The sequence below is a fragment of the Carcharhinus amblyrhynchos genome, chromosome 3, assembly GCF_965287045.1.
Source record: "Carcharhinus amblyrhynchos chromosome 3, sCarAmb.v2.hapA, whole genome shotgun sequence".
NCBI classification, from domain to species: domain Eukaryota; kingdom Metazoa; phylum Chordata; class Chondrichthyes; order Carcharhiniformes; family Carcharhinidae; genus Carcharhinus; species Carcharhinus amblyrhynchos.
In genome coordinates this window covers 128,609,260-128,627,524 of record NC_137326.1, presented here as the reverse complement: position 1 = coordinate 128,627,524, position 18,265 = coordinate 128,609,260, and the positions used below count along the sequence as shown (strand labels likewise).

At 40.2% G+C, this 18,265-nt stretch overlaps 1 protein-coding gene across 4 annotated transcripts in view; it reads right to left on the bottom strand.

Annotated features, from left to right (window-relative positions):
• The window catches only part of rnf13 (ring finger protein 13), a 232,902-nt gene that overhangs the window by 68,212 nt on the left and 146,425 nt on the right, over positions 1–18,265 (bottom strand). For all 4 annotated transcript variants that reach the window (XM_080185985.1, XM_080185986.1, XM_080185988.1 and 1 more), the window contains exons 6-7: positions 14,501–14,591; positions 10,400–10,505 (exon numbers count right to left, since the gene is read on the bottom strand). In XM_080185985.1, coding sequence (XP_080042111.1) covers positions 10,400–10,505; positions 14,501–14,591 — 197 coding nt within the window. The remainder of the gene's footprint in view (positions 1–10,399; positions 10,506–14,500; positions 14,592–18,265) is intronic.

Sequence of the window (18,265 nt, the reverse complement as noted above, 5' to 3'; positions counted from 1 at the left end):
CCACAGGCAATTTGCACACAGCAAACGCTAAGAAACTGCAATGAGATAATCACATTACACTCATATTTTCCTGTGATGTTACTGAGGGATAACTATTACCCCAAGACAATGGAGATAATCCTCTGCTCTTCTACCACCAGATATTTTACTTGCATTTACATTACAACTTTCATAACCTCAAAATGTTTCCAGGCGCTTTCCAGCAAATTTACTTATATAATGTAAAAACTATATCAGCCAACTTGCGTACAGCAAGCTCCCACAAACAGCAATCAAAATGGGCAGTTTTGTTCCACATTGATCAAAGCTGAAGGAATAAATATTCATCAGGACACCAGGAGAACTTCACTTTCTTCAGACAGCATTATGAGATATTTTACATCTATCTGACAGGATGGACCTGGCTTTGGTTTATTGTCTCACCCAAAAGGACAGCACCCTCCAGAAGCGAATCATCCTTCAGCACTGCACTCAAGTGTCAGCCCACATCACATGAAGCTGCTAGAGTAGAACTTGAACCCGAGGTTCGGAATCACACCTCAAGTCACAGCTAACACTAGAGTAGATTTAACATAATTTTTTAAACATATATTATACATTTCTGCTACACTGCTGTTTCTGCATAGAAGGAACATCTCATGTTGATCCACGGGTGATTGGTCAGGGTGAGAAACTCTGTCCAGGCTGCCTGAGTGATGGGGAGGCATTTTGTGCTCAAGTTGAAGGGTATTAGTCCTAGGGAATGAAACTGCTCCTATTTAGCATTCAGTACCTGAATCAAGCATTCCTCAGCCAGGTCTAGCAATGTGCATGAGTGATTGCATAAAAATATCTTGCTGCTCTTCACCAATAGCACAAACTAGTCCTAAATGTAGAGGAGGAGCTCTCCCATCCCACTGCAACACTTCATGGTTAGCACTGCTGCCTCAGGAACCCGGGTTCGATTCCCAGGTTGGGCCACTGTCTGTGTGGAGTTTGCACGGTCTCCCCATGTCTGTGTGGGTTTCCTCTGGGTGCTCTGGTTTCCTCCCACAGTCTGAAAGACGTGATTAGGTGCATTGACCCGAGCAGGCGCCGGACTGTGGTGGCTAGGGGAATTTCATAGTAACTTCATTGCAGTGTTAATGCAAGCATTATTTGCAGCTAATAAATAAACTTGACCTTCTTCCATTTTCACTGTTAAAGGGCTGGAAAAGTAAAACTGTGAAATGAGGAGCAGATGGGAAGTGAAGCAGCAAAGCAAGGGAGGCTTAGAAAGAGAATGCACAGTCTCGGTGGCTGACGGCTCTGCCAATCATTATTGGTGGCAGGAAAAGCCATAGGATCGGAAAAGATTCAGAGGTAGAGTGGGGCAAGTTAAAGAGATCGATGATTGAGAATGAGGACTTTAAAGTCAAAGGAAAAGGAAGTTGGTGAGGGTTGGATACAAGACTAGTACTGGATAGGATGACAGCATGACTTTGTATGAGTTGGACTGTTTGTAGCATGGGAAGTCTTTAAGGTGCAATGGTGGTTTCAGTTGGCTTCGAGATAGGATACAATGCTAAGACACAGAAATACAAGGTCTATTCAATTGACTGGACAAGGGGTTAAGAAGTTCAGTTCACAGTAAAAGGCATTAAAGTTATGCAATGCTTGGTCGAGTCTGATGGACAAATTTAAGCCTTCAGTGGTAGACAAATAACCACACAAATCTACTTTTCTCACTCCCTCTCCCCTCCCCTACAAGATGATAAAATTAAATTCTCATAAACCTGCACAGAAGTCCATATTAGTCATTAGTATCAATCTTGCCTTCTGAATTCAAAGGTTGTGGGCTCAAGGCCATGCCAGAGACTTGAGCACAAGATCTAGGCTGACACTCCAGTGCTGTTCTGAAGCAGTGCTACACTGTTGCAGGGGCTATCTTTCAGCTGAAACATTAAACCAAGACTCCATCTGCCGCCTTGGGTGGAGTAAAAGATCCCAAAGCAGAGAGGAGCAGAGGATGTCTCCATTTTTTTTAATCCCTTAACAGCAGGGAGCTCCTAGCAGCCAATTATCTCTCAGCCAATTTTGCTGTAAGCAAATTTGCTGCTGCATTTTCTACATTATAACCATTAGCACCATTCAAAAGCACATAATTGAATGTAGAACACTTTGGGACGTCCAAAGGATGAGAAAGGCACTATATAAATGCAATTGATTTTGCTAAACAGGACTTTAAAGAAATTGTAAGTGAAATGACTAATACTATCTAGAAACACAGAAGATAGGACAGGTGGAGGTCATCTGGCTCTTTGAGCCGACTCTGCCATTCATTACCATCATGGCTGATCATCCAGCTCAATAGCCTAATCCTGCTTTTTCCCCATAACCTTTGATCCCATTCGTCTTAAGTGCTATATCCAGCCGCCTCTTGACTACATTCAATGTTTTGACATAAACTACTTCCTGTGGTAATGAATTCCACAGGCTCACCACTCTTTGGGTAAAGAAACGTCTCCTCACCTCCATCCTAAATGGTCTACCCTGAATCCTCAGACTTTGACCTCTGGTTCTGGACTCCCCCATCATTGGGAACATCCTCCCAGCATCTATCCTGTCTAGTCCTGTTAGAATTTTATAAGACTCTATGAGATTCCCCCTTCATTCGTCTGAACTCCAGCAAAAACAATCCTGACCTAGTCAATCTCTCCTCATTCGTAAGTCCTGCCACCCTTGGAATCACAGTAAAAAGTCTGACAACACCAGGTTTTAGTCCAACCTATTTATCTGATAATAGACTCACAAGCTTTCGGGGTTAGCCCCTTCGTCAGGTGAATGGAGAGTTCTGGCCTCAGACAGAGCAAATAAAGCACAGACAGTTTAGAGATTACTGATTAGAATGCGAATCCTTACACCTAACCTGCTGTTCAAGACCTGAAGTGGCTGACAATGTGAGTGGACTGATCACATTATCAGCCACTTCAGGTCTTGAACAGCAGGTTAGGTGTAAGGATTCGCATTCTAATCAGTAATCTCTAAACTGTCTGTGCTTTATATGCTCTGTCTGAGGCCAGAACTCTCCATTCACCTGACGAAGGGGCTAACCCCGAAAGCTTGTGAGTCTATTATCAAATAAATAGGTTGGACTAAAACCTGGTGTTGTCAGACTTTTTACTGTGTTTACGCCAGTCCAACGCCGGCATACCCACATCATGACCCTTGGAATCAGCCTGGTAAACCTTTGCTGCACTCCTTTGAGAGCAAGAACATCCTTCCTCAGAAAAGGAGACCAAAACTGCACACAATACTCTAGGTGTGGCCTCACCAAGGCTCTGTATAATTGCAACAAGACATCCCTGCTCCTGTACTTGAAACCTCTCATAATGAAGACAAACACACCATTTACTTTCTTTACTGCTTGCTGCACCTGAATGCTTACCTTCAGTGACTGGTGCACAAGGGTACCCAGGTCTGGCTGCACACTCCCCTCTTCTAATTTACAGCCATTCAAGTAATAATCTGTCTTCTTGTTTTTGCTTCTGAAGTGAATAACCTCACACCTATCCAAATTGTACTGCATCTGCCATTGATTAGCCCACTCACCCAACTTGTACAGATCATTCTGCAGGATCTCTGCATCCTCATCACAGTTCACTCTCCCACCCATCTAGCCAAATAAATCTAAATATTGTCACAACTTCCAATTTCCATATTTTACGCAACTGAAGCTAAAAATAGACTGGGCATTGCTCCTGACCTATAGAAGAAAACCAGATGTGATTTAAAGAGATCCAAAGATGCCAAAAGATAGTACCAGACCAAGCTAGAATCCCAGACTAGCCACATGGACTCCTGCTGACTATGGCAAAGTCTGCAAGACATGACAGGCTACAAGATGAAGACAGATAAAATTGCTACCTCCAACACATTCGTCCTGATGAGCTCAATGTATTCTATGCCTGTTTTGAGCAACAGGTCAGTGACAGCACGCCCTCCATCCTGGAAGCCTCGGACGAACTTGTATCCGAGGTCACCATTGTCAACATCAGAACAGCCTTCTCAAAAGTTCTGGCCCAGATGGGATAGCCGGATGAGCACTCTCTACTTTCTTTCCCTATATATGGTATGCTTTGCTTGTATAGCGTGCAAGAAACAACACTTTTGATATGATTTATTATTGCCACATGTATTAGTATAGTAATTAGTATAGAAAAGTATTCACTTGGTACTAATACACGTGACAATAATAAATCAAATCGAATCAAAACCTTGATACCAGGAAGTTGGTCAAATGATTAAGGAGTTCTCTTGTTTATGGAAATGAAAGAGAGAGAGAGAAAAAGAGAGAGAGAAAAAGAGAGAGAGAAAAAGAGAGAGAGAAAAAGAGAGAGAGAAAAAGAGAGAGAGAAAAAGAGAGAGAGAGAGAGAGAGAGATGAGTTGGCAAGTAAGTGATCAAACAGAAAACCCTAGGCAATGAGTGAGTTTAAAGAAGGCATAATCGCAATACTTACTAGAACAGAGCTTCATGCTACTGCAAGAGGAAGAAATTTTACACAAAATGTCTGCTTCCAGGTTATAAGAACATAAGAAATAGGAGCAGGAGTAGGCCATCCAGCCCTTCGAGCCTGCCCCGCCATTCAATAAGATCATGGCTGATCTGTCGCTGCTCAGTTCCACTTTCCCGCCCTCTCCCCATAACCCTTAATCCCCTCTCTTATCAAAAACCCATCAACCCGCGTCTTAAAAATATTTAGCGAGGCAGCCTCCACCACTTCAACGGGCAGAGAATTCCAGAGATTCACCACCCTTTGAGTGAAGAAGTTCCTCCTCAACTCCGTTCTAAACCGCCCCCCTTTTATCTTGAGGCTGTGCCCCCTAGTCCTATTGTCTTTTTTGAGCGGGAAGAGTCTTTCCACCTCTATCCTATCCATCCCATTCATCATCTTATACGTCTCAATGAGATCTCCTCTCATTCTTCTAAACTCTAACGAGTACAAGCCCAGTTTATTCAGCCTCTCCTCATAGCTCAACCCCCTCAACTCCGGTATCAGCCTAGTAAACCTCCTCTGCACTCCCTCCAAGGCCAAAATATCTTTGCGCAGGTGCGGCGCCCAAAAATGCACACAGTACTCCAGTTGCGGCCTCACCAATGCCCTATACAGCTGCAGCAAGACCTCCCTACTTTTATATTCAATCCCCTTCGCTATGAAGGCCAGCATCCCATTCGCCTTCCTGACCACCTGCTGCACCTGCAAGCTGGGTTTTTGCGACTCATGCACAAGGACCCCGAGGTCCCTCTGCACCGTCGCCTGCTGCAGTTTTTCGCCCCGTAAGTAATATTCCTTCATACCATTATTCCTACCAAAGTGGACCACCTCACACTTGCCAACATTAAATTCCATTTGCCAGTTCCTGGCCCATTCGCCCAGCCTATCTAGATCCTTCTGCAGACTCTCCACACCCTCCGCACAATTTGCCGTTCCCCCAATCTTGGTGTCATCAGCAAATTTCGACACTCTACACTCGGTTCCCTCCTCCAGATCATCTATATAAATGGTAAAAAGCTGAGGCCCCAGCACCGACCCCTGGGGCACTCCACTAGTCACCATCCGCCAATCCGAATAGCACCCGTTGACCCCCACTCTTGCTTCTAACCAACATTTAAAAATTATGAGAACAGGGACAAGAGATGACTGTCACCAGCAAACAACAACTTAAAACATTTGGGCTCAGGCAGCAACTTCAGGGAACACAATTTCCTTTTAAGAACCCGGATAAACATCATAAGACAGGAAATAATTTTGCATAGTTAATAAGCCATTTGACTTTCTTTGGCCTAAACATTGATCAACTCCTGTATTATTTCCATGAAAAGGTCAGCTCAGCTATTAGTACCATCAGTTTAGCGCAGCATTCCTCTAGTGCGCACTTCAAGTCAGGAAATGCCATTACACAGCTTAAGTACATTTTAGCTGTACTAACCTTTTCATATACCAAGGCAATATCCATGTCTAACTATTATGCAGGTCTTCCTGAATAGTTACACCAGCACCAATGCATCCTAAGCTTTAATTTTTTTTCTTGAAGATTCTTTCTGTATATATAGAAATTGAAATTACATAGCTGAGAGAGTAAATGGGAACATGATGAAGCAAGCCAAGAAGACTGTAATATCTGAATATTTTAAAAGAGTTACCTTCATAGGAAAAACCTGATAGGATTGTGCATTATTCCACAGAATTGGCCATAAGAATTCCTGATCCTAGCTAGTCATTTGGGAAATGTCAGATGTAAACTAAGGGAACAAAAAACAGTGGCTAAATCCTCTTAGCTGCAAGCTATAGAGCAACACTGATAGGTCAGTTGCCCATTCTTTGGGTCAGATGCTGGTGTACAAAGATCCCTAGCAGGCGGAATGAAGTTGTGGAAATCCTAAATTTAATTAACTGAGTGGAAATTTAATTAATTTAATTGATTTAATGAAGGTTGTCATCATCATGGACATTCGTAATCTTTATTTTAAAATAAGGGATGCTAAGTAATGTCATTTTTGATTTGGAGGATATCTAGTGTAAAAGTTCTTTCAAAACTCCATTAGAAATAATTACTGATTTGTGCAGAAAATCTAAATTTGATTTCCAACTCCTTGAAATTAATTAAGCCAAAAGTGAACATCCTCAACATAAGTAAAATAAATCTCAAAACATGTTTATTTTGATCGATGATTACACTATTAAATGAGGTGTGGATGAATCCTAATTAAAATTTGAAATCCTGGTCTGTAACCCCCTTAGAGAGGTGATCAGCTGCAGATTGCCTCTCCTTAGTGATTTACCCATTTAAAAGAGAAAGCGCCCCTTTCACCCAACCTCCCTGATCCAGACTGGGAGAGATTGAACAAGCAAAGTGTGTCCCCAGCTTCACGGTGAAGTGTGAAAGGAGCAGAATGGGGGAGGACACACCCCTTTTTACGGTACTGGCTGTCGTAAAGCATGAGAGTTCAAAGCTCCCACTGGAAGGAAGGGGGTAAGTTTATCGGCATGGACAAGTTGGGCCGAAGGGCCTGTTTCCTTGCTGTAAACCTCTATATGGAGTGGGGAGTGTGAGAATAAGAAGAGGGCAGGGCTTGGTCTGGTTTTAAAATAGTTACTCTGATGTTAGGTGTTCTTCTTTTCCATTTTAAATCTTTCAGAGTAAAACTGGCAGAGCCACCCAGTAAGGGATTTAAATCGCTTTGTTGGATGGTTCCCAGCCCAACACAATTGTCCAGGGAACAATTGCCGTGTAAACCCTTATATGGTGACTCCTAAGAGGGATTCCCCCAAATCCAGGGAGCCAGATAGTTGAGCCCACCATTTCAATGACAAAAGTGGAAAATTCTTTGCTACAGATTGCAAAAATTCATGTTAAAATCAAACTGTTGTTAAACCAGGAAAAAAAATTCAAAATGAAAACTCAGCTCAGGATTCTTATCCTCCTCTCTCTCCCCCACCTCCCCCCCCCCCCCCCCCCCCCCCCGGCTAAAACAGTACATCTCCCACTTTCTATGCCTTTCAGCTTTGACAAAGGGTCATCTGGACTCAAAACATCAGCTCTTTTCTCTCCTTACAGATGCTGCCAGACCTGCTGAGATTTTCCAGCATTTTCTCTTTTGGTTTCAGGATTTTACAGCATTTAAATTGTAACTGCCGACCCATTGAATGGTAAACTAATTCCAAAACCCCGCATTGTGGAGCCAAAATAAGAAGCTCCAATGAACAATTGGCACTGGTCCAAGTTTCTTTTAAATCAGCTATGGGATACCGTTAGATATCAAAAATCTCCCTTTATAAAGATAATGTTTATTAGATACAGAATTATGGATTCCAGTATGTAACTATAATTTATCCAGAGATGCACAGACATCATATATAAATTAATAAATCATCTGAACTCATTGATTGGGTTATTACCTGGTAATCATATCCAGGTTTTCATTGTTCCATGGATATACCTACATAAGTAATCTAATCAAAAAGTGCAGACCTTTATTAGAATAAATGGGTATGTGAGAATGATTACAAGTGTACAGCCTAAACAAGCGATACAAATCAAATCAACAACCAAAGGAACAAAAACTTATCTGTTTACAACAGTTATCTGAACGTTGAGATTAGACCATCAGATCCTCTGGCTCAGAGTACCAAGAGACACAAAATAAGTAATCACTGTTCTTTTAGACGAGACATTAAGGCTCCAACTGTGCTTCTTCAGGTGGACCTGGGATACTTTGTCGCTTAATAAAAAGCCGATGACTCCACCCGATGTGTCCGGTATCCTTCAACCAATACAGCCATTGCTGTTTGTGGGAGGAGCTTTCGGTTTGCTACTGCGACAACCATTCAAAACTGATTCATTGGCTGTAAAGCACTTTAGTATATTGCGAACAGCACAAGAAAAATGCAAGTCTTTTTTTGTTCCACTCTAGAATCCAAGTTCACTCTGGGTCAGAACAATGGAATTGAAACCCCTACTTATTGATGGCTGTTAGGGATTCTAAACATAACAGCTGGGACTGTGCAGTTAAAATTAGATCAAAACTCTGCATCCATTGTCATTACAATTGTTAAGCTTACAGCAACTTCTGGCCTTCGCAGGTGTGAAGTTAAATGCAAACTACAGAAGTTGCCATTACTGATTCCTTACGTATCCACAGGCCACTTTCATTCAAATGGATTTGGTGACAATTATTAATGAGCCTCATATGGGTTCGGCTAGACAGGCTATATCAGATTAGAATGCTGACCTTTTGTTACTTGTCAATACAGGTGAGAGAAAGAGAAGCAAGTAAGGTTGAGAAAAAAATTCAGTCAAACACACTGAATGCATAACAAAGTAAATGAATACATTTCGCAAGCTTTTGAAGTGATTACATTCACAGAACAGTGCAGCTATAAATTAGCAGAAATAAAACTGAGCATGAGCCACCTGGTGGAGATAATCATACACTGCTGTATTATGAGGTTGGGTGGGACTAATTGGATCGATCCAAAAGAACACAGATAGTGTAGGCTGAAAAGCCCCTGAAAGTGCTGTGTCATAATGTTGTGTTGTTGGAGATCCCAGTTGATGAAATTTTTTTAGAAATTATTCCATTTAATGTGAAGCTCCGTTTTTACACTATTGGTCTTGCTATAAAAACCCTTGAAAAAGTCACACTTTGTTGACTGACATGTAACTGGGTTTTTAGTGGGGTATCAAGATCATCATTATTACTGAACAACTTCTCCAGCCTTGAAAAGCTAACATGTTCATGACATCTCCAATTTCTCATGATAAAAACACCCAAGTTTAATTTTCCTAATGTTTTTGGTATTTCAGGTTCCATCTTCATCCCATGTGTCGGCCCCAACCTTTATTTCATTGTCTGCAAAATGGCTAATCATTGGGTTTGTGCTCCTTGGCTTGCCGTCTGCAAAAATTCTTCAGCGATGGGCTGGTTGGCCAGATTGACAGTATCATCTTTTCTGAACTTTAGAGATCGCCCCTTGATTGACGTCACAACTAAAGGTGAAATCCACGCCCCCAAAGATCTCGTGATCTGCATGGGCGCTTTTCTTCAAGTTCAACAGCAAATGCTATGCTGACTGCAAGTTCAAAATCTTCACATTATTCACTGAGCTTCTGGAGGGAACAAGTCCACAGCACAAACTTCACACGAGTTAATATTATCCTTTCAGTTCTATTCAAATTGGCCCTGACAATAGATGATTGCAAAACCACTTATATACCATACTGGTGGCGTTAAATGGAAGGTTGGTAATTACTTCACATCCATGGTTTAGTAAGAGGTACTTAAATGTAGGGTGGGATTTTCTGTGCAAGCATGTGTTGCCCTTTATTGGCCGGTGGCTTGATCTTCTGGACCCATTATCAACAAGGTTTCCCGCTGAATCTGCCCCTCATTGCTGGGAAGCCTGTGGTAGGGGTTTGCCGTCGGTGGGATCGAAAGATCATGCCAGCTTGAGTGGCTGGAAAATACCAGCCATTGCAGAGAAGGATCATTATAGCTGGCAGTGCATTTAATGTTGTTACTGGTTACACAAATGAAAAATGGTGAATCTGAACATTCAAGTTCCCAATTCTGCCCTGATACAACACACCTTTCTGTTAAAACTGAAAACGCATGTACAAATAGGGAGTTTGAAACCTGCTTAGATGAAGTAGACACATACTATGCTAACAGCTTTGCCACCAATATTTAGGCACGATGGGATTAATTATTCCCTTGGTATGGGTGAGGCTATCACAGGCAGGTATCACAAGTAGGTACGGGTATAAGTTATTCATTATAGTACACAATCAAAACATAGCTTAAGCTCTGCAACATCTTAATCGTATGGTGTTTTCACAATGCAGTAATTATCCATTTAAGTATAAATTAGTACATACCATAAAAACAGCAATCAGGATTAAACAGATTCCGACTATGATGAGGAACGGAATTAGATAGTACTCCAATGGAAGGCTAAAATCGGGTAGTATCACTATATGGCCACTGTGGAGAAACACAATAACAAAGAATGTTTGCAGATAGTTACGATACCGTAACTGATGATGGCCATCAAAGCATAATTCCAAAAATGCTGCTAGAATACACATAACAACAATGATCATCATATTGGTTCGATTACATTGTTATATTAGCTGTGATGTAGGCATCACAGGTTGACACGTAACAGTTGTGCAAAAAAAGGAAGCCCAGATTGTATAAATTGATGTTTATGAACTGAGGCCATTGTGACCATTTGTTTTGATGCAACAAGGTGGTGAACATGTAGCAGTACCATGACTGATGTCATGGTGACTACACTGGAGTCAGACTGTGATGTAATTGTGACAGCTCAGCACCTAAAACCTGCAATCACAATTGTGATTCACCTTTCAAATTTGGGAGTTTTATTGTCGTTTGTTTTGAAAGCAATCATAGCTTCACCCGATTGCAAACAAAAGCTCCAACGTTGCTTTCTCAACAGATTTTCAGATCAGTATTCAAATTTTACTTTTTTTTAAACTAAATGGTCCGGGACAATAATGGACATAGAAACCAGTGTGCTTACAACAAGGAAGAGTAGAAAACTCAAGCAAATGAAAAATCAGCTGGTTTCAGCCCTATTTTAGTGGTGTTGGTTAACATATCCTTGAATGGGATGTTCAAATGCTGAGCCAATGACTTCAGAATTCACCACTTTCTAATGAATTCAGTTAAACTGTAGTATATTGAAATTGTGGCATTTAATGAGTGGTCAGCAGCATCTCTTTGAATAACCAACAAATTCATTGACTTTGCTGGCCAGATCCACTTCAGTTATTGCCACAGTGCTGTTTAATGACACACCATCCCGATTAAAATGGAATGGTTGAGAGTCATGCACCAAAGCTATTGGAGTGTCTAACTAGCAGTCCGCTCTATTGTTCTAACTTGCTGTGCTGCAATAAGAAAATCACAATTATGAAGGAAACGTGGCACGTTTAACCTTCTAATTGTTCTGACATTTACTCATATTTGATTGCAATTGTTTATGCATTAATTCAATTAGCAGACTTTTTAATGTTAGTTATTTTGGGCAAGTCTAGAACATCCAACCAAAAAATCTGGAATTAAGAATCTACTGATCACCATGAGACCATTGTCGATCATCAAAAAAACCCATCTGGTTCACTAATGTCCTTTAGGGACAGGAATCTGCCGCCCTTACTAGTTCTGGCCTACATGTGACTCCAGAGCCACAGTAATGTGGTTGACTCCCAATTACCCTCCAGGGAGTAACTAGGGATGGGCAATAAGTGCTGGCCTGCCAGTGACGTCCATGTCCCATGAATGAATAAAAAAAATCCAACCATGCTTTATCACTGTCTGTCAATCAATGTAGACTCCAAGTTTCATCTTTACCTTAAAGAGTTAGGGTTAGAAAAAAGCTTTTGGCCACTTGATGCAAAGACAATCAGCTTCCAATCAACAGCAATTTACATACACTGTTTATGCTCACCATTTTCTCCATAAAACCAGAAAAAAAGCAAGCCAGGAAATGGTTTAGTAATGTGTATTTCTACAAAGTGTTATTATTACAAGGTTCATATGAAATCAATGGGTGCAGCATCTTGCGAAAATAAAATGCAGTCTATTTAATACTGCTGTGGCTTTCCAAGCCCAGATACCATCAATCCTGATCCTCCAAAAAGTTTTTAAATCTGGTCAGGAGCTTCAGGTGCCGTGCTGCATCAGGAATTTTTGTTCTTCATCCCTTTGAATTTTATAGTAGCTGACATCAATGAACTTTACACATAAATATTTATATCAGACACATAAATAGATTTCTGCAGTAAGTAATTATTTCTGCAGCATTCATATTAGTTTACCATGCTGTACAAATGTCGTCTTAATTTTCATTTCTTTGTTAATAGTTTATTAATAAAAGCAATATTAAAAGCCATCTGCTTAATTATATAATGCCTAATTGCTTTTATTTAAAATTGTGACGGGTTTAAAGTAAATACAGAGTAGCTGTTTCCAATGGCTGGAGGACTAACTAGGGGGCACAGGATTAAGGTAACTGGCAAAAGAAACTGAAGTGACACAAGGAAAAATATTTTTACACAATATGATGATCAGCCATGATCATGATGAGTAGTAGAGCAGGCTCGAAGGACTGAATGGTCTACTTCTGATTCTATTTTCTATGGTGAATCTGTGAAATTCACTGCCACAGAAAGTAGTTGAGAATATGAGGGGAGTGTGGGGGGGATCAGGATATTGAATTCAATGACCAGATATGATCAAAATGAATGGCGGAGAAGGCTCGAAGGCTGAATGGCCCACTGCTGCTTCTAGTTTCTACGGGCCAACTCTCCTGTACTGTAAATGTCCTTTTGGAATTTATAGGGATTTTAAAAGATGGAACTACTCCTTCTGGAATTTCCTTTATCTATGGGTCAGTGGATGGGACAAATACATAATGCCTGCTAAGCAGCAGAAGATTTCCAATTAACATCATTCCATATAATAACCGAAAAAGGCTTGTATCCACTCAAAACTAATTCTCAACTCAGAATGACCAAAGGGGTTTCCCTTGTTCCGTGATAGGAATAATTAATATTTATTTTCAGTGTTCAGAAAGAGTTTGAGCGTTCTTCATAGCCACCAATCTACTGTGGAAGATCTCCTTTGCTTTGAGGTTTGATAAACTGGTTGGAGATAAATTTTTGCACCCCTGTTTTTCTGTTGTTCCCCACAGCTTCCCTGCCTCTCACAAACTACTTTCTGCTCATTAAAAAAAAATTCTCTCCATTAAAATTGGTATGAGATGCACTTAACCTCCTTTTAGTCATATCATTTGCTAGCAAGAATCAGTACTGCCTACTGTATTTCAATTCTGGAATAAGTTGAGTTCAGTTCATTTCTATAAAGTTCCAGACTGTGATATGTGTTTACTATCAATGCAAATATTCATATGGACTAATCTTTCAGCTGCATAACACTTCATCCTGATTAGCAAAACATAGGACTTTGGGGCAGGAAGAGCAGGAAGCAGCCATTCGGCCTTTGAGCCAGTTTTGCCATTCTCTTTTCAGAGTTTGCCACCTTATCTGACAGCCCTGTTATGCCTATCTAATTTAGTCCCACTCCTGAAGTTATTTCCCATGAACCTGCAACTCTCTTCAAGCACATATCCAGTTGAAAGTTTCTACGGGATATGATTCCACCTCCCTCGCAGATAGGGTCAGTAAGGTCTGGAATGCTGTGTGTGTGTGTGTGTGTGTGTGTGTGTGTGTGTGTGTGTGTGTGTGTGTGTGTGCGATTTCAACTCATTTCCCCACCTGTTCTTTTTTCAATTATTTTTAATCTATGAATCCCCCAGCCATCAACTTTGTTGTTGGAGGACAAAAGAATCCTCCCTATGTTTCAAAATATCTCATAACTTTGAATATCCCATATCCCTTAATCTTCTCTTTTCCTCATTTGTTCATGAGATGTGGGCAGTGCAGGCATTGCCAAAATATGTTGCCTAAAGATAGCAACTGTACAGAAAGCTAAGGAAGCACTGTAATTAAGACTGAAGGTTCGATTTTAAAGACTCAAGTCACACTGCCCCACCCCCTCACATCGCTATAACAAAGAAAGGCTTATTGGATTTGACCCATAATGCAGGCCACCATAATTGAGACAATATGGGGAAAAATGTGGCTGTAATGAGATGATACCGAGTTGGAGGTACAAAGTCGACAATTGCAGTTTTGAATTTTAAAGAATGGGACAGCACAGGAGAGAAAGCGATGCTCCTTTATCCCTGTATGGTGCAGAGCAAAGGAAATACAAGAGCAAAGAATGCTGTTACAACAGAGGGAGATATGACTTAACTTTTCAAAAAGGTATAAAACTAGCTATTTGGAATATGAAGACCTTTCTAAAATTAGTTTAAAGTCTTAGTTTGAAAATCGCAGACCAAATTATGGTGAAAGGACTGAACAAAAATTAATATACGTACTACTTACCCTCTTAAATAGCTAAATTCTTCCATAAGGTACTTAGCCGACGCTTCCCCAATAAACACAGATGGAATGGTGATTTGTTTAAAAATATCAACTGTAAAACAGAATGACATTGTGTGAAATTCAGCATTACAAGCAAATTTTCTGATGCATAAATTAGAATAATTCAAGCTCTTCTCAACCTCTAAAGGTCTCTTCAGGACTCCTTCGCATCAACACTCACTGCGAGACAGCTTAGGTATGTTGAGAGACACGACAAACACCTTCCCAAATGGGAAAGTAGTACCTCCCACTGCAGTTAAAATAACACATCCCAGAAACCAGCCATTTTAAATTTTAACAAATCAACTCATTCCAATTGCAAAATCCAGTCGTACAAATACATAAATGCTCTTAATATCTGCGCCTCATAAAAGCAAAAACAATGAATTTCCTCCATTCTCTGAGAAACAAAGCTGCTTTTTGTTTGATTTTGGTCCAAGATATAGGTTAAAGCAAAAATATCAGTTGTTTAATAAAGATATTTCCTCCTCCCAAGAACATGATGCTTAAAGGTTCATAAGTTACAGGTGCAAGTCTGGACTTTTTTTTCAAAAAGTTGCATTTGGTTGTACTGTATTATTGATGTATGTCATCATTTTAATTAATTAGTTAGCAATCTGTGTGTTGATGGCTGCACCACTGTGCCTGGAGTGGTATATGGACACCTCGACGTAATTCAGGCATGGAACTATTTTATAGAATATGCACACTCGTGGCACAATTTAGTGGTCTATCAATTTTGATTTTTTAACTTGCAATTAGGATGAACATAAAATCACTTCATATTAGTTTTGCCAAAAGGCAAGAAATCCTCCCTCATCGTGATCAACAATCACCATGCAAGCAAAATTTACAGAGCGTTCATCTCATTGCTGTTTGCAGGAGTTCATTGTGCATAGGTTACGCTGCAGGTGAATGCAACAGCTTATTATACTCTTGACGTTGGTTGTCAAGTGATCTGATATGCCTCGAGGACACCAAGCAAGACATAAAGTGAATTAGATTTATTTCGTTGAGCGGTTGCCTTGGACTATATTCTGGTATACATGTTTTAAAATATTGTAGGAAAGTATGAGATGTAACAAAATTTATGATGGTAATCATGTCAGGTCATGGAATGAAGCCAAGCGAATCCTTATATTTATCACATACTTCAAGAAAATTTTCAAAAATAAAAATGATGGAAAATTAGAAATATCATAAATATTTAAAGAAGATACACACTGCTGACAGAGATTAAGTTGGAAAGTATTGTTCTATTTACACTGATTTGCTAACAATTCTTGTTTTTAAGTGGAACTGTGTCACCTGATGACTTCAGTGGTCGCCAGGTGAGTTCTAGAAATCATACTGAAACTACAAAGAAACTACCAAGGGTTGTGAATGAAGCCCAGTCTATCTCACAAACCAACCTTCCATCCACTGACTCTGTCTACACTTCCCGCTGCCTTGGAAAAGCAGCCAGCATAATTAAGGATCCTATGCACTCTCTCCCACCTTCTTCTGTTAGGAAAAAGATGCAAATGTCTGAGAACGTGTACTAACCAATTCAAGAATAGCTTCTTCTCTGCTGCCTTCAGACTTTTGAATGGATCAACCATATAGTAAGTTGATCTTTCTCTATACCCTACCTGTGCCTGCAACATTATATTTTGTACCCTGTCCTTTCCTTCTCTCCTATGTACTCTACGAACAGTGTGGTATAGATGTTTTAAAATGTTGCAGTAAAGTATGAGATGGAACAAAATTTATGATGGTAGTCATGTCAGGTCATGGAATGAAACCAAGAACATCCTTTGATACTTATTATGTTCTTCAAGGAAATTCTTCAAAACTAAAATAATGGAAAATTAGAAATATCAAATATTCAAAAAAGATACACGCTGCTGACAGAAGTTAAGTTGGAAAATTAATTATTGTCACATGTTTTGAAATACAGTTTAAAGTATTGTTTCTTGCACACTATGCAGTATATTTTAAATAATTTTGTTTTTGAAAAATTTCCTTGAAGGACATGATAAATATCTCAAGACCTGACATGAATTTTGTTGCATCTCGTATACATTTCCATAACATTTTAAAACACGTTTTATAGCACAGAAGAAACAATACTTCTCGCAGTATCCCAATACATGCGACAATAATAAGTCAAATCAAATTGGTATTGTCATGGCTGCCTTGGAGATCGTGCTCATGTAGATAATACATGGTGGACCTCTTTTGGAAAGCTGACGTGACAAGCCATGCAGACACACTGAAGCTTACAAAAGTGCTGCATAATGGATCAGAGCAACATTGCTCTGATCCATTATGCAGCACTTTTGGTGTTTGGTGGGATTGAAGAATGACAGTTGACATGGAGGAGTAGGATTTTCCCTGAGAAGGAAGCCACTCTTTGGGATGCAGCAGTAAAGGAAGGCTGCAAGGACAAAGCCCCAATTAAAAAAAAATTCTAATTCACAATAGCTACTGACGTCACAACACCTTTACTGCTGTTAGTGGCTAATGAAGTTCCTACTTTAATACGATATTTCACACAACCATGTTATCAATAGAATGTGTGAAGGAAGAGCTGTGAAATACTTATTTATATTTCACTGGTGAGAATGATCTCATCACTCATGACCAATATATAAAATCCCAGGCTGAGCTGGAGAACTGGTGCTACATGCTACCTTACTTCCAACCCACACTTCCAGAGAATTCAGGATCATACTCCTACTCATGCATCCATCATGTAGTTGAATTTATCCCAGTTATGTTATTTCAGTGAGCAAAACAATTTCTCCCCTATTAAAAACTTCACATGATGACAGGGGTGGCACGGTGACACAGTGGTTAGATCACAACTACAGGGACCTGGGTTCAACTCCTGGCTTGGGTCACTGTCCGTGTTTGCATATTCTCCCCATGACGGTGTGGATTTCCTCCAGGTGCTCCAGTTTCCTCTCACAGGTTAGGTGGATCGGCCATGCTAAATAGTCCCTTAATGTCAGAGGGACTAGCTAGGGTAAATGCATTGGGTTACGGTGATAGGGCCTGGGTGGGATTGTGGTCGGTGCAGACTCGATGGGCCGAATGGCCCCCTCCCACACTATAGGATTCTATTGACTTTTTCCATCTCAAAGCAATTATAATTCATTTTAAAGGCATGTTGTCAGTTAACTTAAATGTAGTCATATGTTTTAAACAATGGTAGAAAAATGTTTTCAATTCTCCACCTTATTAACTTTGTTGTACAGCCACATGGACTGACATGGCAAAACAGAATAAATGAATCCCTTAAAACTTGTTAATGTTTCAAATCAATGACTGTTCTATAAGACCTTGAAAGATTAACTGCGTTTCTCTCTCCACAGATGTTGCCGGACCTGCTGAGTTTAGCCAGTATTTTCTGTTCTTATTTCAGATTTCCAGATCTGCAATATTTTTCTTTAATTTCCTTAAGTAAGTTACTCACAAAAATGCTTTACACCAAAAAATATACACTACAGAGGCCCCTATTTTGGGAAAGTATAGATAGTTAAAGGTGGCTCCAAGGCTTTAAATTTCCCTCAGAAATCCATCATCACTAATTCAAATTGGTGAATATGGGACAAAATACCTGAACTATGCTGGATAGCCATCTTCTAAATAATGGAATGAATTTAATGGCTGAAGCAGTGGTCCTACTGGAAAGCTAGAAAGCTGGTGGCAACCCCACCAGGGACTTCTTGGGACTCCTGA